The following is a 21,184-nucleotide window of genomic DNA, read 5'->3' as shown; positions in this document are numbered from 1 at the left end:
CCAGATGCTAGTGTACATAAGGAAAAAAAGACTGCAAGCATTGGCGTGATGGCTATGGATAGCTATGGTAACGTGCTTCATGCCTTTGGCACCCCGATTCAATACGTTGGGAAAGCCATCACTGCTGAAGCAATTACGATTTGTATGGCAAAAAATGTGGTAGATATGGTACTACAAAGAATTATAGTCTCATGGGAGATAGAGACTACTTGTGAAGATATTTGGAACCTTATGAAGTACTTTGAAGTGGTTAATGTAATGCATATTTCAAGGTCTTGGAATTTGATAGCACATAATTTAGCAAAACTTTTTATTTTGTTAGTACACAAAATTATTTGGCTTTCTACTTTCCCTAGATAGATTGTAAATAATGCAATTGCATCCTTTTAAATCTTTGAACCTTTCTATGCATTAATATAGCATAATAATTGTTAAAAAAAAAGATATTTTAAAAAAATAATACTTTTTTTCCCACCAAACAAATGTATCACATGCATCAAGAATTCAAGATTATTTCTGCAGACCGACACTGCACCCATCATTTGTCCATATCTTGTGGTTATATTAATTGTATTAACTGGAAATACTTGTTAGTAATTGTAGTGTCTGATTTAATTTGGGTATATTTTAATTAATAATTATTTTATTAAATAATTTTTTTAGATTATACGTGTGTGATCTTATGATTTTTCATTCACTTCATTGTTCACTACTAAATCATATTCTCAGATGATATTAAATTTATTTTAATTAAACAAAAATATATACTTAAAGATCATGTAATGCATTTTTAGTTAATGTAGTAAAAATTAGTTGTTAGGTTTTAAAAAAATCAGTTTTAGAAAAAACACAATTGATTGCAAATAATTGTCTTTATGTTAACTTTCATCAAACTTGGTAGTTGCTCCATTATGACAATCATTTACTACATTTCTCTAACTTCACAACTACTTTTACCCTCAAAAATACCTTTTCATTAGGTCTCATATCCCTTCTTCGTCTCAAATTATCTATCGTATTTAATTTTCAATATTAAATTATTTGTCTTTTAAAAAATTCAAGACATTTTCCCTTGATTTTGTCCTTCGTATAATTTTTCTTGAAAACTGCAAGATGACACGTGTTAAAAATAAATAAAACTTAATGAAAAAATTATATTTCAAGCCGATATGCCTAAAATTTCCTTTAAGGGTCATATGAAAGAAGAAAAAAATACGATAAATAATTCGAGACATAGAAATATAATAAAAATTTGCCTCAAATCCGTTAAATATTTTTTTAAAAAAAAACTAGTAAAAATAACAATAAAAGCAAAAACCTTATCAAACTAGTATAAATATTGACTTCCCCTTTTGAGTTTCCTCAATCTCATATTTCTAGTCATTCATAATTTTAATATTTTATATATCTTTGTGTTATATTTATTTATTTAGGAGAAATGGCAAAATCCCCAGAAGAAGAACATCCAATTAAGGCTTTTGGATGGGCAGCTAGAGATACTTCTGGTGTTCTTACTCCTTTCAACTTTTCAAGAAGGTACTAATTATATTATTACAAGTCCAAATTATAGTTCTATATGTATGAAAAATTCAAATTTAAGTTATATAAATTGACAGTGCAAAGATTCTTTTATGTTATTATTTGTTTAATGTAATTTAACTTATCATAGTATGGTAGATATCATTCTTATATGACTACAAATTAATGCTCTCATATGACGTATATCTTTGATCTGATTGTGTAAATATTTTCTTTTTGCATAGTGCATTTCTTTTTGGAGGAAAATTTTCAAGTAATTGTAAAATTGTCTCTATGTGACCTATAGGTGATCACAAGTTTGAACGATGGATTCATGACCGTTAGAAATAGGGGCTTTTCGTATCGCGAATCAATGAGAAACTAATGTCATAAAACATTATTTTTTTTCAACTATTTATTACCGAACTAGCTCACTAGTTAAGAAAATGCATAATGAAAAACAGATCCATTCTTACTGAAATTTTAACAGCTTCTTAATTTTTTCGTGTGGAAACACACTACTATTTTTTCTTTTCTCACCAATTCAATTAAAATAACTGTGAAAATAGGTAAAAAATGTCTCTCGAATGAAAATTTTAATGAGAAATAGTAATTTTTAATAATGCAATCCTTTTCTAAACTACGTAAACACGAGATACTTCGTGTACCGTTTTAAAAAAAAATGATATAATGTGTGTATGGGTGCAGGGCTACTGGGGAGAAAGATGTGCAATTCAAGATCTTGTATTGTGGAGTTTGCCACACAGATCTTCACTTTCTCAAGAATGAATGGGGAGTCACCAGATATCCTGTTGTACCAGGGTAAGAAAATCACTTTATCTAATAATTATACTCATTAAAGTTCAATTAGTAATTTTTTTAACTGTCGTGGCAGATAACTTATCTTATTTTATATTTTTATTTTATTCTTAATAATTAGTCTTGAAAATTACAAATAACTCAATTGATAGAGATGAGACGTAAACAGAGTAGAAACTCAATTAAGAGTGATTATATCTTAACACATAAATAAGCACAAAATAGTTTAAACCATTTCTAATTAATATTTCTTAAGAATGTGTAAAAAGGAAACACGACAAATAATTTGAGACATAGCGAGTATCAATCATTTTTGCACATTATAGACAAACCAATTGATTGAGATGACACATAAAGAGAGCAAATTTTCAATAGAGGGTAATTACTCATATTTTAAGACATAAATAAGGGTACAATAATCAAAAACTTCTCCTAAATTATACTTCCTCAGTCCACAATTATTTGGCAGATATATTAAAAATAGATGTCCAAGATAAATTGTCAATTTAAATAATCAAGAAACAATTAGTCACTTTTTTCAAATTTACCCTTAATAATAGGGTTATATTAGTCAAATTACACATTATATTAAATTTTACTTGAGGAATATGCATAACCTTAACATGACAAGCAATTATAAACGAAAAGAATATTTTTTAAGAAGCGTGTAAAAGCAAATTACTGACACATAGTTTTTTTGAGACGGATGGAGGGAATGTGTATGTATTAAAGTTAGCATTTAAAGCTAACCTCCAATGTTGGTGAACTAATAATAGAGTCAATAACTATACAATATATACACCATGGCCCTACTACAAACTTGTTGCCATTTAATTTATCAATGTTACTAACATTTATGTACTTTTATTTTTTTTACTTTAATTTTTCAATTATAGGCATGAGATTGTGGGTGTGGTGACAGAAGTTGGTAACAAAGTTGGTAAATTTAAAATTGGTGACAAAGTTGGTGTTGGATGTCTAGTAGGATCATGTAAAAAATGTGACAATTGTTCAAATGATCTTGAAAATTATTGTCCTCAACAAATACAAGCATATGGTCAAATGTACATCGACGGAACGATGACGTACGGTGGTTACTCCGATATCATGGTAGTCGATGAGCATTTCGCGGTCCGTTGGCCGGAGAATTTACCGATGGAAGCTGCACCATTGTTATGTGCTGGTATAACAACTTATAGCCCAATGAAATATTATGGGCTTGATAAGCCTGGATTGAACATTGGTGTTGTGGGCCTTGGTGGGCTGGGCCATATGGCTGTCAAATTTGCTAAGGCTTTTGGGGCTAATGTCACAGTTATAAGTACTTCTCCTAGTAAAAAAGAGGAAGCACTTCAACATCTCGGTGCAGATAAGTTTTTACTCAGCAACGATCCTCAGCAAATTCAGGTTTGTATATTTCGGGGATTTATTTTGACTTTTAAATGAATATCGTATATACAATGTTGTTTTAAATTATAAGGGGGTAATTGAGCGTGCCAAATCAAATTAGTAAACGAGTCATGATTCGGTCCATTTGAAGTTGATTTTGGTCAAAAGTGAGTCATAACATGTTTCATATATATAGCTTTATTTGATCAGACTTCAATATTCTACCTATTTTAAAAAAATGTTTTTACTTGTAATTGCTTATCAAAAAGTAATTTTGAAAGAAAATTTTTGTGTTCTGATAATCATTTTGAAAAACGCTTTTTCCAATATCAATGTAAGCAATTTGTACTTGACCAATATTTCGAAAGAACTATCGGAGAATATATTTTTTCAACCTTTGCTACTAAAACACTTTTAAGCCCAAACAAACACATCTATTTTGTCAAGTTAAATCTTTTTGTAAAGTCACATTATTTTTTTTTGACTTTTTAGAAGTTTGGTCAAACATACATTCTAACCGGTCATTTATATGATGGATCATTCGGATTCAACCAAATTAACAGGCAGATCATAACTCAACTCATTTAAATTTTGACTGGTTATTAAAAGATTGGGTCGATTTTGTCACCTCTAGTTGAAATTTATGATTTTTAATTTTAAAATCTCGAATTAATGTAACAGGGTGCAATGTGTTCATTGGATGGAATTATTGATACAGTTTCAGCAGTTCATCCACTTTTACCATATCTTGGTATGTTAAAGCCTCATGGTAAACATATTATTGTTGGTGCAATTCCTCAACCACTTGAAATGCCAGTATTTCCATTAATCTTGGGTAAGTTTACTCTTCGAATTCTATCGTTTGACTTAGCTAAAGATAGGACGCAATATAAAAAAAAAGTCTTAATATTTATATTTGGATTTTGTATATTGGTCACGATACATAAATATACATTCAAATTTAGTCACAACTGTAAAGTGTACACGTCTAGACACCTCAACTCGTTTCATTGTGTCTGTTGAACATTCCAACTTATAAAATGATCATCTAGACACTACTAGAGACAAAGGTTCTTCCCACCGCTAATCAGTTAGAAATTTATACTATAGATCATAATTAAGATCAAGTTGAGGTGTTTAGATATGCACTATCAAAATTGGAACGTTTACTTGTCGATCGATGTCAAATTTAAATGTCTATTTATATATTATGCCTTATTATCGTTGTTGTTACGTACTCTTTAAATTATTTAAGTTCATAGTGAAGTTTTTAAGTGTATAATGTGGAAAACAGGAAGGAAGACAATTGCTGGGAGTGCAATGGGAGGAATGAAAGAGACTCAAGAAATGTTAGATTTTGCAGCAAAGCATAACATAACACCAGATGTTGAAGTCGTAGCAATGGACTACGTGAATACAGCGTTGGAACGCCTTGTTAAAAACGATGTCAAGTATCGATTCGTGCTAGACATGGACAAGAAAATGAACAATGTTTAATCTCAAAACCAAAATTTTTGGTTCTTGAAAATCATTGTTGATTTTCTTGATGTTGTTTTTTTTCTTTTCTTAAGAAGTCTTGTTTTTAGTATGTTTGTGTCTTTGCTTAGTTATGTTAAGTTGTTCACAACTTTGAAAGTCAAAAGAGTTTGTCTTATTATATCACGACCTTTCTATGCTCCGCTTTGAATAGCTGAGTTTTCGATCTATCTATCCCTCTCCCCTTTCCTCCTACACACCCACACTCCGATCGATTTGTTTATCTTCTTTTTCTTGATGGGATATATTAATACGAGATATTTTAATTTTACTTATATATTCTGCATTCATACTCATAAGATGTATCACTTATCTTGCTCTCGTCAAAATAAGTTAAAAGCTATAAATTGACTTATGATTTTAGTCCATTTTTTGGCGATTTTATCTCTAATATATTTTGTACTTTTCAAATTTTTATTTAGAGAATCACACACTTATATATTTATTATTTATAATCAGCCAACTCAATTGGATTCCAACTTTAAAAGTCATTTTCAAAATAAATTCCCGTATCCACATTATTACTTAATAAAATACTATGAACTTAATAAGATAAGATGAGATGATTAACTCCACTAAACTTTTACTTTAAAGAAAATGACGGTATAACAAACATGATTAACTTGTCTAAATTATGTTTTAAAAATTAACTATCCCATTTAAGATGGCCAATTAATTTAGTTGAAATTTCTAAGATTCTAGTTCAATTTTCTATCAAAATAAAAATATTAAATAACTTTTATTTATCCGTTCAAATTTTATGAACAAAATTAAACATAAACTTATTCAGATATCACGATTAAAAAAAACATATTCTATCTAACTACTATTCAAAAACATCACCTTTTTTTTCTAAGACAACATAACAACCAGTCCATATTGGCAACACTATTTAAGGATTTAGTTCTCTAATACATCACCAATGACATCAATTTGTTCCACTTTTTTTAAAAAATTTCGTTTCTGTTTAATATTTGTATTTAAGTCTGATTAAATATATGTACATTCATTTTATAAGGACTACACTTTTAACATGATTTGATTCACTTTCAGAATTCGAATCCGAAATCTCCAATTAAAAATAAACTAATCTGAATCATCATATTATATTACTTAAACATTGATACGAAAAAAAAATCGTTCTTTTTTAAACAAACTAAAAAAAAAAGGAGGTCGTCATAAACGGAGGGAGTAGATTGTATTTAGAAAGCCCTAATGACTATAGACCGAACCTATTCAATTTATTGTCGCTAAAAGTTGTTTTTGTTGCAGTGGTAGTCTCACATAGTGATGGAATCTAAGTAGGGAACAGTTTAAGCAGGTCTTACCGCTAAAAGTTGTTTTCGTTGTTTTTGTTTTTGTTTTTGATTAGTACTGATCCTGATCAGTTACAGGTAACTAAAATGAAAAAACAAATGTGTATTGTCATAGAGTAAGTGTTCTTCTTCATGTTATTCTAGTATTTCGTCATATGATGTTTTGGGCGTTAAACGATGACTTTTGATTGAACATTACTAAAGAATATGCATGCATAATATATTTTGAGTGGCTTCTCAAATGTTGGAATTATGTGATCTCTTATTATAGAACATTTTCGGTCTTTCAGACGCGGTGAAAAGTATTAGGTGATTTCTTTTTATAGAACATTTTCTCGGAACAAGTTGCTTGGTACCTTTTGCTAGTGGGAGATAGTATGTACCTGATGATTAGTCGAGGTGTGAGAAAATTGGTCAAGATGTCATCGTAATAAAAGAAAAACATAGAAAGAGTATATGGAGACAATGATATATGAGTTTTTCCAACTTTGATACTTCAGAAAGATGAGTAAACTACCAGAAAAAATCACAACTTCTTGATCTCATTCCCTTAGAACTAAAAATGATATTCCCTCTATACAAATTTATGTGATATTGTTTGACTTGCCACGAAGTTTAATAAAGTACGAAAGATTATTGAAATTTGTGGTCTAAAATAAATATGTTTGTGTGACAAAATCATCTCAGTAAGTATAGAAATGCATCATTCTTTTTAAAATTGACTGAAAAGAAAAATGTATCACATAAATTGAGACACAGAAAATATATTTTATTAGTCATTTCCATTGTCAACCATTGTTTGTTGACCATCCTAGATTACGAGAGGGTACCTTCATCTTTAATTAGAAATTTTGAATTTCAGTATTCAAACAGATACCGAACAAAGTGCGGAAACTAAATAAAACATTTTTTGTTAGTCACATAAATTCTTAAGTAAATTATGAAGGCCAAATATGTTTTGTTTAAGGTCCAATCAAAAGAACACTTTCTAAATGTTCTGTCCATATTAACAACTCTAATAGTAAACAAAGCAATTATTTTAAAGAATTAGATTCCCTACAAAATTGACTAAATGCAATTTGTACCACACTTAAAACACCATAATAATATAGAGTTAATCACTTTGAAACTTTAGTAACAAAAAAGATCAACTTCTTTAGAAAGTATACATCCTTTTTATCATCTTTTTTTCCTTAATAATCATGATGTTCACGTTCTATCAGAAACAACGTCTCTATGTACCTGTGGAACTACACTAAATATGTCGTTGTTGTTGTTCACACTATAGTTGACTTTAACCCGACGTCCATCTAAACGATCAAATGTTTGGAATGGTCCTCTTTTTAGGACAAGATTTTGTTTGTGATCATCTTGATTAATGTTTGTATTCTTTCGGTTTTCAAATTATGTGGTTGCAGGGCAACGGGCGATAAGGATGTTAAATTGCAGGTTCTTTACTGTGGTATCTGTCATTCTGATATTCATCAGTTGAAGAATGAATGGGGACGTTAAAGTTGAGAATACTGGAACGTCTCGCCAAAGGGGACGTTAAATATAGGTTTGTCATTGACGTTGCTAAGACCCTTCGAGCAGAGTGATTCCGAGTTTTACAAAAACAACATATATCTGGTGTAATCCCACAAGTCGAGTATGTGGAATGTGAAGTGCAGCAACCTTAACCTAAGAATTATGTTTCATTTGATTCTAGTATTATGTGATGTTTTGGGCATAAAATGGTGAAATTGATTTCTTCTTGTAATACATTAGTTTACAATCGGATCCTCGAAGTGCGGCCCCATTCCATGAACGCAGAATGCTTTGTGCATCTTTATCCTCTCTATAGATTAGTTTACAACATATATGATGTATTATGAGTAGCTTCTCAAATATTGGAAATTGTTAAAAGTGTTTTCATCTTCAATGCAGCCACACAAACATACTAATGTCATCCCACTGAGTAAAATATACGCAGATATTATCTCTACCTTTGTAGGGTGGAAAAACTGTTTCCAATAGACCCTCAGTTCAAAACAAATATAATCAAAGCATGACAGAAAGAATTAATCTAGACACAACGATCAATTAATGAAAAGGCTTCTTACAGTGGGAGTTATCAACACAGACAAGTTACTGTAATGCATATCCTTCAATACAATAGAAAACAAAAGAAAAAAAAGGGCAGCCCGGTGAATTAAAGCTCCTGCTATGAATCGATGCCATGTAAACTAAATCTTGCTACTGTAAAGCACTATGAATCTATAATACAGTGAGAAAAAATACGCGTCCTGGCAATCCTCTTCTTGAACAGCTTTCATTGACGAAGTTCAGAATATGTGACAGAAACATAAGAATGTTTGCTAGATCCAGCTTTCACAGGACCTCGCAACGGACAGTAATACTAAACCTTGCAATCTGACATAGATCAGCAAATCCAGCATTTGGTTCCCGGTCTTAGAACTTGGCATAGGTTGAGAGAAATTGGTGTCACACGCATAATATTGACTAGAAGTCGAGGTTCCCGGTCTTAGAACTTCCAGAACAAGCACCAGAAGTACCATATGAACTACCACTTGAGCCATCAACTGGGGCTTGATTAAGGCATTCTAAAACCAATGCTCTTCGCTTTCGCAGCTTCATTGAGAATGTTGTTGCTTCCAAAATTGCAGGGACCTGTTAAAAGATTTGGATCAACTAATCTGATGTGTTTGATGGATAGAAATATTATCCACATGCACGCGCGCGCACACAGATGTTGATTAAAGCTCCAAAACAAGTGTTTTACTCTGTTATTATCAAAGCCTGTCATTGAAGTCCACCTTACTGGTACTTCTCAGTTATTTCTGATAATAGTCATGTACCTTAATCATACTTAAGTTTTAGATAAGGAAAGAAGAGAAGCCTAAGCCAAGAATAAAGTCCATTCAGTCAACTCGTATATGTTTTTTAAAAAAAATGTTTAGTTTCTTTGAGTTAAAAGCCAAGAATATTGAATCTGCACTAAAAGCCAAGCTCATTTACCCATTTATCAACAATAAGTAAGGAAAAGTGTACCCCAGAAAATTTTAGGACGGCATCAAACCTAGTAGTTAATGCAAAAAAGGTTAAATTCACCTGTGTATTTATGCGAGCTACTTTGTGTACACTCAGAAGGCCCAGCATGTCTTGGTAACCAGTTAGGAGTTTCGCCAATTCTTTGTCCTCATCTGCAGCAAACTTTAATCACATTTTATACTAAAACAAAATGAAACTTTCTATAATGAATTAAACAAAGGTATACCAGGAATTGCTTTGACAGATATCAAGGTATCAGCCAGATGCTGCCACCTCTTTAAAAAGGCTGGCGAGACAAGTGAGGGTGGAAAGGATATGACCGCAACTGCACCTGAAGATCGAACCATGCCTTTCAAGGATCTTATAAAAGAGAGCATCTCCCAATCCTATAACGAGATGCAAATACAACATCAAATTTTGCAATGAACAGTCAGAGGGAAATATGAACCCAAATGGAGCACAAAACAGTTTCATCAAACATTTGTTCTTCCGTGATACCCTTCCTTCCCACCCACCCACCCAGAAAAGAAAACAACCTTTATGCAAACAACAAAAGACCATGATTTTAACAGCCTAGTCAGTGACTAATACAGGCAAAAAAGTTACAAGCATAAACTAGATTCAAGTTACCAAAATTCAGAAAATAACCTTGTCAGAGAAGTCGCACTGAGGTGAACATAGCGACTGAATGGCAATACGACCGGCACATGTGATGTTGCCATCAGATCTGACATTATATAGGAGAAACTTTTACAACATATTCAACAGATCAATCCTATATAATTAAAACTAAAGGAGCCACAGAATGAAAATTCACACCAATATTGTTAAAACAGGTAACAGAACTTAATTGACAAAAACAACAAATTGAAAGATCATCCTGATCATAGCAATATCGGGAAGGGAAACTGACAAAAATAGCAGAATTTGATGCTTCATTAACAATATCAGTAATTTTCTTCTCAATGAAATCACTAGCTTAATGATGTCTATCATATGTGTGTGTGTATATTTCATGAAACGGTAATTGATTCTCAATTCAGATGCAACGATAACGTTTTTGAATAAAAGAATGATTAGTAAAATATCACATATTGTTTCACGATTCAAATAACAGAAGTACTATTCCGTCTCAGATTCCAAATGAACAACTAATAAAAAGTACTATTCCGTCTCATATTCAGTTATAGTTGAAGTATCCTTATCCCTTGATTGGGCGACTTGACATTTGACAAATAACAATTTTGGTTCATAAATCACAGCCAACATGAAAACTATAACTGAATGTACGGCAAAAAAAAAAGGGATATGCCAATACTTTGATATTTGAGCTGAAAAGGTTGAGCATCGTTCAAGTAGAGGCACTAGATTAGGAGAATCTCGAAGACTAATGCAATCAACCCGCTGTCCACTATAGAAGTGCCTTTCTAGGGGCTTTCGTAAGTCAAAGTCGTTGCAATATTCAGCTTTCCCACCTGCATATATATTGCACGCGCTCATCTTCAGATTCAGCATAAATCTCACTCTCAATTAACAGTATAATTACAAACAAAGGAATAGGAAGTCTTCTACATAGAGAGAGTGCAACTACAAAAAGAATAATTGACAAAGTACTTGATTACAGAAACATGACTCACACTTACAACGCTTATTGACAACAACCCAAACCCTTCAAACTGCCAGTAATCTTTATAATGGATGATATTATTTCCAAGAGTCAAGTGGGCAGAAATAAGGAGTTAAAAATCAACACCGACTACCAGATTAATAGTCAACATATGCCCTTTAAGAATTTCTTTTTAGAAGTAAAGTTCGTGGAGACAAGTGGAGTATCACTAACACCCAAATCCTGGACAAGTCTCAACTGGCAGAAAATTCTATTCTATATAAGAGCTTGGTTGCAGAACTATTTCAACATTTAGTGCCACTCATACTTACAAGATGTTTAAGTGTAAGAAATATATTATCATGGAATTAAGCAAACTGCAAAATAGTAAATAGGAACTTCAAAAAGCATCATTCTGTTGAACGTTTCACCAGAGACATAAAGGTTCATCTGTTAGTTCCTCTAGGACATTATTGAGTCAATCTCACAACAGATTCCCCTTAGCAAACTCGTGACTAGATCCGCTTCCTCTTTCTTTACACTTTAACCAGTAATTGATATCATAGATATCTTTTGTCACCTCTTCACATTGCAAAGACCAATTCAAAATAAAACTTGATCTTGGATTTTGCAAGAAAAGGAATATTTTAATCAACTGAAATCAAGTTCTGAAGAAAAATAATCATTATACATCCTATGAGTTCAAAAGTGAATGAGTTGAAGCAAATAAGGCGTCAAGTGTGCTCATACCTCTTTGGACCTCTGTTTGTTCCCCAAAGTACTTCTTATATTGCCAAGCGATTCTTAAATTCGCGTCCTGTGAATCAAAGTGAATCGAAAAGTTCAAACATATAGGAACCAACAAGGTCTACATTATCATGTACGATACGTTCATATATAATATTATATTAAGATGTTGGCAATTGGGAAAGCAAGGTATAAACCTGTTCTGAAGGTCGTTCATTAGACTTCTCCTCCTTAGAAGCCATTGGACTAGGCAAAGTTCCAAGAAATCCTCGTGGATCTCTTTCTGGGCTGGCATAAAGTAGGGGTTGCTTGTGAATCAGACCCTGAGACATGAAATTTCTCAGTAAAAGCATATGATGAGGAGCCTCAGGGTCTTCCATAACCATGACTAGGCTTCCCAAAGTAAAGCCACCACCCAAAATCTCTGAAAAGATAGTATAACAAACAAATAGAACAAAAATTCATTTATGATTCTTTAGTAATTATAGAAAGAGAAATAATAATGACAAAGAAAACAAAGAAAAAGAGACTAAAGGAGGTGTAGTGGGAATTACGGTCAAGATCTGGTATGCCTGATGAAAGAAATGATGTGCCATTTGGACCAAGCTTAACTCCAGGAATCTGCGCTGTAGCTGCACTAGATATGTTTCTGGAAAAACTGCCGCCGCGCGGTCTACTTGAAGCCATGAAGCTTCTTATAGATCAACTCTTCATAAAAAGAAGGAAACAAAAATAGGAACAAAATCAAGCTCAACTAAATTGTAAAAATTTCAAATCATATGGTATGGCTAGCAAATGAAAATTTAGTGCCATCAATGATCTTATCATAGTAGAAGTTTAACAGAACATAGAAATTAATTATTTCTAAACTTGTTAAAATTAACTAATTCATAATCAAAACCCAACAGCCCACTTTCAACTAAAAAGTAAACTTATACTCCATTTATAAATAAAATATGTACCAATTAAAACACCATCACTAACATGGTAATTCAAGTTAACAACAATATTGATACATAAATAAAAAGATAAGTTAATCAGTAGCATTTGAAAATGATTCAAATAACTAAAAAACGAGAAATATTTCATTGTCCAATTACCATTTTATTCTTATCTTAATCATCAACCCTCCTCAAAGTTAGCATCTTTTTCCCATTCATACTGAGAAATTGATAGAGGTGATAGAGTTGTTCTTTTTCCTCAAGAAAAAACTACAGCCTTCACGGCATTTGAAAAAGAGAAATCACCAGAGAAAAGGAGTGTATGCTGCTCCCTCTTTTGTTGTTCCTCCAAGCGGCTGTTCTCCCCTCTGTTTCTAACCTAAATCCCAATGAATTCTTTATTCTTGTTTTACAGTCTAGATTTAGAGTGTAGTATGCAGGTCAACAACAACCTGCAAACCAGACCAGGAAAATTCCAAATAGAACGAGAAATAAAAGTACTTCAGAGACAGCGACAAAAAATATGATGGAGCTACAGGAAGCTAAGAGGGTGTAGCATTCTCTCCGATGGAAAGAGGACGAAGTAAGAGAATTTGTGGCAGTTTCCAGGAAGTTAAAGATCAGGTTTTTGGTGATTTTGGGAGGGAGAGACCGTGTCTCTTGGATATGGAGGAACGATAGTGATTTACATGATTTTGAAGGTGAAAAGATGGTGATCGAGGTGTTCTTTTTCCCAATGATTTTTTTTGCTTGTTTTACAGTCTAGGTTTGAAGTCTAGTATACTGGGCTATAGTTTACAGCAAATCTACAATCATTATACTATCAAGAATCACCGTCTATCATAGCAAAGATCACATTTTTTCTTCACAATCTCAATTTTTTCTCTGTTTTACCAATCAATTCAAGACACCCACAATTTGAAACTACAATTCACAATGATTTATCAAACTAAAAGCAAAATATCAATTGACATAAGAGATAAACAATTCTACTACGCATTTTATCAAACAACTGGTGTGCATACTGTAAAATCACAACTATGAAACTCAAACTGCGACTAAAAGGAAAACTGAGACGAATACTTACAAGTAATTATGCTACTGAAACTTCGTCTTCTTCGATTATGGCTCTCTACTTCTAAGAATTTGGACCAAAAAAGAATTTGGGAGCAAATTTTAGAGCGGCAAAGTTAGTTTTTGTTAAATTGGGGGACTTGGCAAATTTCTTGTCCTCCATCAATATGGGCCTTTAGTTGGGCTTATCTTTGGGCCGGCTCAAAACAACATTTTAAGGTTAGTGTTTAATCAACCGAAAACTTACATAAACGACATTAGTTTATGAGTTAATTACTTAGATATACGCTAGTTTGCAATATTAAGAATCTCATCATATCTTGATATGTCCAAATACGTTCAAATACATGTAACTCGAGATTTAAAGGATCAAATTAGATGTAAATTGTTCGAGATATATTATATTATGCAAGTGACATTATACTAGATACATGTATCTAAGGTACATAGATAAATCTTGTTCGCCAGTCTTTTACATATAGATTAAGAATTTTCTATTAGATCTTGAGGACGATACACATAGATGTATGTATTTTTTTACGAGATACATTGTATAAGGAGAGATGCAAGCGAGATGGGAAAATAATCATGTATCCTAATCTATGTGAATCATACTAGATACATATATCTATATGCATGTATCTGGTATACATAGATAAATCTTACTCGGCACTAGATACATGTTTCTAGAATACATAGATAAAATTTTTAGTTATTTCAAATAAAATTGATTTATTACTTCAATCTGATCAATTTTTATTCAAACCATAGACACCCCTAATCAAGGTTATAACAATTCTTTTAAAAAATTAAATTATTAATAAATATAAAAATATATTATTATCTGTTATAATTAATTAAAAAATATCACATAAATTAAAATGAATCGAACTTAGTCTTTGTCTGTCTGTCTGCATTTTTTTTTCTTCAAATTTTGCAGTGTGACAGAAGTACTTGCTGATTTGCCGTTATGGAGATTTTTGGACTATTTTTCGACTTACATGTGACTTCTCTGAACAAATGGCAATCTACTTTAAATTTTTGTACTTAACTTTGCCCATTCATTGACCACCTTGACATTTTCCTTATTTACATGTAAATATATATATATTTTTTATGTAATACGATTAAAATTGATACGAAATTTATGAAAAATAAAATTCTGAGTATTAACGTTAATACAAGTCTTAGATGATAAGCGGGGAATGACTTATGCCAAAGTCATGGTCGAATATCATGTCTATTTGATTATGAGCTTGGTTAAGAAATAAAGTTACTTCCTTGTAAATCTAATTAGTTATATTATGACAAGTGTTTGATCATAACAAAAAATTATATTAGAGTCAATAACAAGGTTCGGCGATGGGCCAGAGTTAGCTTGGGTTAGAGTTATAATTGAACATAGTGTATGCTTGTTTGATGAATTTGGTTAAGAAATAAAATTATTTTTTTACGGTCAGTTTTAACTATTGAATATTGACATGGTGATATATAAGCATTTATGCTTTTCAAAACTTGTGATTCAAAATATATCATAATATATATGTCACTATAAAATGTAGACCTTAAAAAACCAAAGCTACTAGTCCATATTCCAAAAAAAAAAAAATCCCAAATATTACTAATTACTATTACTAGCTAAAATAAGTGTAGGTATTAATGCATGATAAACCTTTTTGATAAATAACAAAAAAAAAGGGGTATAAATTTAAAAATTACAACTAAATTCTAAATTTAATATTCTACCTTTAGCTTAGCTTAGATCCCTATATATAACAATCACCATATCACATGTAACAACATTTCACTATAACACGATTAAGTTTTTTTCTAAAAATAATTTTTTTATTATGTTATATCATACGTTCTTTATTATAGTCTTTCGCAATCCCAATCAATCAATATATATATATATATATATAGACACACATTATTAAAATAATCACTATAAAAATAATTAAAAATTACTGACTTTAGTTGAATTCGTATATGAACGAGTTATGCCTTTACCGTTGCATAAACTAAATTTCTGATGTATACGATTTACTTTATTTGTACTCGTAATGAAAATTTCTAGATCCGTTCCTGCACGGAGTTTGATGGGGTGGGGGTGGGGGTGGGGTGAAAGCTTGATGTGTATGTATATTGTGTTTGTTTCTCACGGGAATCCAGCCAGGGTTCTTCCTTTCACGAGTATCACTCTCTAAGCTATTATCTGTCACTTAGCTCTTATTTTAGGGCGTCTACACGTTTATTTTCCAGCACATATTATATATCACATATATATATTATGTATACAACTTTTTTTTTTTTTTTGTATATTATGTATGGCACTTTGTTTATAATTTGTTGTGTCACATTATATTTGTCTATAAAATCATATTTGTCACGCATTTGTTTCAACTCCTCCCACCCCCCACCTCATCATTATCATCATTTCTTTTGTTTTCTTTAGTATATACTAGTTGTATAACTTGTATGGTGGCAATAGGGACCAAACTAGGACATTCCAAGATTCAAGGGTAAAAAGTTAATTCAAAGGGTATATACTACTTTATACGGTTAATCAGAGATCTCGAGTTTGAATTTTACTTTTAAGTGCGAGTCGATTTTGTCAGGGAGCGATTTACCTTCTAAAACTTTTTCGCGCGTGAATCCGGATGTATGCATAACATTCGAGTGGAAAACCCAAAATTAAAATAAATAAGGATTTTATTTAAAAAATGGATATCAAGTTTAACTTTAATCCCAAAAATAAGGACATCGGGTGAGAATTAAATATAAAAGACTATATGAAGAGATCAATTTTCTATCTTCACATCAATGTAGGAGTTTTTCTTTTTTCAATTTCATGTATTAAAGCTGGACTAGATCCGAATTCACATGTTACATAATAGACGACCAACATAAACTTTTTTATTTGATCCAGAAATTCAAACTTAAAATCTAATTCTAATTAAGGACCTTTAAGAGTAAATAATGTAAGGAATTGTCATTAGTTGGAATATAATTAAAATATCTATATCCCTTTGGGATATTTAATAAAATTGAAATATAATATCGACTTTTACTTTAATAAAACATTGTGATAGACAATGAAGTTATATATATATATTAAGATACAAATATACAAAATATAATTAGAGAAAGTACGATTGTTATTCGTTTTTCTTTTCTAATGCATTAAATTAATTTCAGTGACCGTACATTTTGCCCATGACAAAAATAAAGGTACCATAACTGTTCCTCTGATATGTCCTGTATAACCAAAAAAAAAATATCCTTCAAATAACTATAATATTAATTTATTTTTACTTTTTTTAATTAAAAAAAAAAGAACAAAAGGAATAATAATAATAATAATTAAATTAGCTCCAATAAGTTGGTATACTTCCATGGATTTTTTTTTTCTTCAAAAAAAAAAAAAGTTACTTTTAAATAGTGAAATCAAAGCTAAGTACAAAGTTAGTTAGAGAACTGGCTAGTAGTACTTTTTATGCTATTTTCTAATTTAAAATAAAGTCATTAATGTCTTTTTATATTCTGTTGTATCGATAAAACATGAAATAAATTGAAAATATCTACTAACAAGAGTTGTAGAAACTAAGATTAATCGTCAAAATAAGCATTCACCTCAACTTTTTATAGCTTCTAATACTCTTTCCATTCATATTTCAAATACGCACGATATATATACATATGTCATTTAATTTGACTTTAGCTGACAACTATAACCTTCAATTTTGGACGTTGCATAATTAGACACTTAGATTTTTATAAAATTTAACAAGTTGCTGTCACACGCGTTCTATGTGACATATTATACACGTAGGGCGATGCAGAATTGTTTTGTTGGACATCCCGTTAGATAAATGTGTCTATTTGTTCAATTTTATATGTCAGCTAAAGCTAAATTAAGAATACATTTATGTATTATAATATTATTTACTGATTTTACAGAGTTCTTTATCAATATACTGTAATGAAAATGCTTTCTTCACTTGTTCGCGTTACAAGATATATAGATCGATTCAGCTTGTAAAATAGGGTTTCATTAGATATCAACATATAAAATGAAATGAAATATGGAATTAACTTGACAAATTAATATTAGTAGATTACATTAATGTCTATATAAGCTTGTTAATCAATATTATTATTATATTATTATATATATGTGGAAGCTTGTAAGTAGAAAAAAAAGAGGGGTGTGGGGGTTAAATAGAGTTAAAAGGGACATTACATAAGAAGGTAGAGACAAGGCTGTTGTCCCTGCCACTTTCACACAGCAACTGTTGCCTCTTTTCTCACACACTAATCACTGATACTCCCCACCCCCACCCCACCCCCCTACCACTGACCCTAGCTACACTATCAGTCTGAGATCCTTCTACTACTATATATTTCATCGATCTATCGAAAAATAATATCTTTTATCTTCATAGATTAGAAACAAGATCTGTGTATATGCTATGTATACTTTGAATTTCAGTTCACACAGTGTAAAGTTATAAATTGAGTATGTTATTATTGTTACTGTGTACTACGACTACGTACTACTACTATACATCTACATTTTGGTTGTATTCGCTATTTGTCTTAATTTATGTGATAATATGCGACTGAACATAAAGTATAAAAAGGAATTTGTTTTAACACTCGAGGTTTGTAACTTTTCTGATGGAATATTACTATCTGAAAATCGCTATAGTTATGTTTTTTTTTTTGGATTTTCCATCAGGAATTTCTAAGCGACGAGATGAATTTCGATGAGATGTTTGTTGAAGTCTATGATTTTTTAGTAGTTTATTGTATTTGTGGTTAGTTTTAAAAATAAGAATTCTAAGGTTATACTTATTGTTGTGATGATACAAATAAGAAATTTAAAGTTAAATTTATTATATTAATAAATCGAGAAAATAGTCATTTTTTTTATAAAAAGATGAATTGAATATAAAATTTAAGAAAAGGTTTTAATTTTTTTTATAGCTATAGAATTAAGCAACTAATTAGGTTAAAATATAAATTTTAAGCTAAATTATTTTAAAAAATTTAACAATTTAACTTTTATGGACTTAAAAAAAAATATATCATAAGTATACTAGTAGTTAATTTCCATTTTGATACCTACATTCTCTCCTATCACATCCATTTAGTAATTCAATGCATTAGCATGAAAAAATAACCCCATTTATTGGAGACTTTATTTAATTCCCATAAATCGATAATAGTGTTAATTGTTTTTTTTTTTGCATGCATGCATGCATTTAATTGGATTGTAGAATTAAAATTTAAAGATATTATTATTATATATATACTACTCTACTACCTAAGTTTACTGCAGTAAAGCTAGCTTCTGCACTTGTCCTACTCATCTAACTTGTGATTAAGTACAAGTACATTACTTTATCTTCGTTAATATTAGTTGCGGTGGAATGATTTCGATCTTTTCATTTTTAATTAAAAATTTTAAATTCGAACATTCATGTATGTAAACTATTTTGTTGAGAATGTTGTACGTGTTCAGAAATAATCCTATTGTTATGAACGAACTCAAATTTAATTAGATTTAAATATGAATATCAGACACTTAATAATGAAAATAAAAAATAATTATACACATATAAAATATTAAATTCTTGTCTCTAGCTTCTTTTGTATGTCTTTCTTTATTTTAATTCTCTTTTAATCAAAATGTTTGATTTCACCGCTGATAAAAAATATTATCAAACTTCAATTTTGAAAAAAAAGTTAAAGTTCATTGTATAAAACAATCGTTCATAAAAAAAATCGATTCATTTAAGTTCATCACACAATTTGTGAGAGTAATAAAATTATGCGATGAAAAAAGTTAAATGCATAAGGCGTGTGTCATCGTAACTAAAAAGTATGATTATGCATACAAAAAGATAATTAAAATGTCGATTTTGCCGTTGTTAATAACGACAATAAGAGCAATAATTGAACTTCAATTTCAAGAATATTGTTGATTCTTGTGAATGATGGATGTGGATGGTCTTAACGTGACTTATTCATTAATTTGATGTGCGAGATACATTAATCGTTAAGTAAGATACATTACACTTTATACATAATATATTAATCGGATATATATTTTATATATGATACACTAATTTGATACGCGAGATACATTAATTTGATGCGATGATACATTAATCTGATGCGTGAAAATAAGAAATTTTGAGAATTTGTAAAATCAATAGGAGATAATGATAATAAGAGAACTTAAAGGTGAGAGTTATGTCATTTATGCCTGTTTTTATCACGCTATATGTGACAGTAACAAAATTATGTCATATATGATATTATTTTTCAAATTCTTTCTCTTGGTTATCTTTGGCCATGTTCATATTATTAGAGAAATGAATTTTAAGTTAATATATTCTAAATTTTAAAAATAAGTAACTTATTTAATTTTAAAATCTTTATAATAATTAGTGTTTTAATATCAATATAAATTATTATTTTTTTTGCTAAAGTTACTAAGAACTCAAAACTAAAACTTTGATTTTGTTTTACCCACAGCAACATAATCAACACATTAATTTTATAACAAACAATAATGACAATAATTAATAATTGAACTTCGATTCAAAAAAAGAGCCAGAGTTTATTTTATAAAACTATTTACGATCATATCACTTCATTTAAGTTCATCTCACGCAATAAATAAATAAATAAATAAATAAATAAATAAATAAATATATATATATATATATATATATATATATATATATATATATAATGAAAATAAAAATGCATAAGCCTTATTTTTTCAAATTCCTCTTTGTTATCACCAATAAGATTTTATCGCTAGAGATCAAAATTTTGAATATATATATGTATATATAAATACAAATATAATTTTTTAACTAAAGTTAATTACTTAAACACAAATATAATTTTTTTTACTAAAGTTAATTACTCAAAATCATAAATAAAACTTTGATTATATCGAGTAACAAAATAATATCATATATACATATATGATTTTTTTAAAAAAAAAGCAACACACTTGTCTTTCAAATTCTTCTCTCTGTTATTATCATCAGCAAGATTCTTATTATTAGAGATTATAATATAATTCAAAAATTTGAGTTTATAGATATTGAATTCTAAAAATGGCAATTTAGTGAATTTTTGATAAATTATTCATATATATAAAT

The 21,184-nt window shown here is 30.1% G+C and overlaps 2 protein-coding genes across 5 annotated transcripts; one reads left to right on the top strand and one right to left on the bottom strand.

Annotated features, from left to right (window-relative positions):
- Nucleotides 1–998: 998 nt before the first annotated feature.
- On the top strand, nucleotides 999–5,539 carry LOC101253340 (8-hydroxygeraniol dehydrogenase-like). The gene is made up of 5 exons (XM_004250121.5): nucleotides 999–1,536; nucleotides 2,227–2,340; nucleotides 3,234–3,744; nucleotides 4,408–4,561; nucleotides 5,021–5,539. Exons 1-5 carry the CDS (start codon nucleotides 1,439–1,441, stop codon nucleotides 5,221–5,223), a joined length of 1,080 nt encoding a protein of 359 aa, XP_004250169.1. The 5' UTR covers nucleotides 999–1,438; the 3' UTR covers nucleotides 5,224–5,539.
- Nucleotides 5,540–8,638: 3,099 nt separating this feature from the next.
- LOC101253042 (elongator complex protein 4) lies at nucleotides 8,639–14,167 on the bottom strand. 4 transcript variants are annotated; one of them, XM_069291757.1, is made up of 10 exons: nucleotides 14,011–14,127; nucleotides 13,083–13,375; nucleotides 12,537–12,690; nucleotides 12,180–12,406; nucleotides 11,986–12,052; nucleotides 10,948–11,104; nucleotides 10,278–10,356; nucleotides 9,856–10,015; nucleotides 9,690–9,781; nucleotides 8,639–9,248 (listed from the first exon to the last, which is right to left on the bottom strand). In XM_069291757.1, the coding sequence occupies exons 3-10, from the start codon at nucleotides 12,667–12,669 to the stop codon at nucleotides 9,081–9,083; spliced, it is 1,083 nt and encodes a 360-aa protein (XP_069147858.1). In that variant the 5' UTR covers nucleotides 12,670–12,690; nucleotides 13,083–13,375; nucleotides 14,011–14,127; the 3' UTR covers nucleotides 8,639–9,080. The 4 variants fall into 4 exon arrangements, with proteins under 4 accessions (XP_069147858.1, XP_069147857.1, XP_019066768.1 ...); XM_069291756.1 differs by having other exon boundaries at nucleotides 13,230–13,375; XM_019211223.3 differs by having other exon boundaries at nucleotides 13,230–13,302; nucleotides 14,011–14,110.
- Between the last annotated feature and the right edge of the window lie 7,017 nt (nucleotides 14,168–21,184).

The sequence above is a fragment of the Solanum lycopersicum genome, chromosome 11 (genome assembly GCF_036512215.1).
Source record: "Solanum lycopersicum chromosome 11, SLM_r2.1".
Classification (NCBI taxonomy): Eukaryota; Viridiplantae; Streptophyta; class Magnoliopsida; order Solanales; family Solanaceae; genus Solanum; species Solanum lycopersicum.
The sequence above is the reverse complement of the archived record's forward strand: the minus strand, read 5'-3'. Positions and strand labels throughout refer to the sequence as shown.

Excerpts from the sequence above, each read along its gene's own strand:
- LOC101253340 (XM_004250121.5), top strand. The coding sequence starts at position 1,439 with ATGGCAAAATCCCCAGAAGAAGAACATCCAATTAAGGCTTTTGGATGG. Across the intron at positions 1,537-2,226 it reads CCTTTCAACTTTTCAAGAAG|GGCTACTGGGGAGAAAGATG; the intron begins GTACTAATTATA and ends GTATGGGTGCAG. Across the intron at positions 2,341-3,233 it reads AGATATCCTGTTGTACCAGG|GCATGAGATTGTGGGTGTGG; the intron begins GTAAGAAAATCA and ends TTTCAATTATAG.
- LOC101253042 (XM_010314362.3), bottom strand. The coding sequence starts at position 12,669 with ATGGCTTCAAGTAGACCGCGCGGCGGCAGTTTTTCCAGAAACATATCT. Across the intron at positions 12,053-12,179 it reads ATGAACGACCTTCAGAACAG|GACGCGAATTTAAGAATCGC; the intron begins GTTTATACCTTG and ends TTTGATTCACAG. Across the intron at positions 10,357-10,947 it reads TTTTCAGCTCAAATATCAAA|ATCTGATGGCAACATCACAT; the intron begins GTATTGGCATAT and ends ATATAATGTCAG.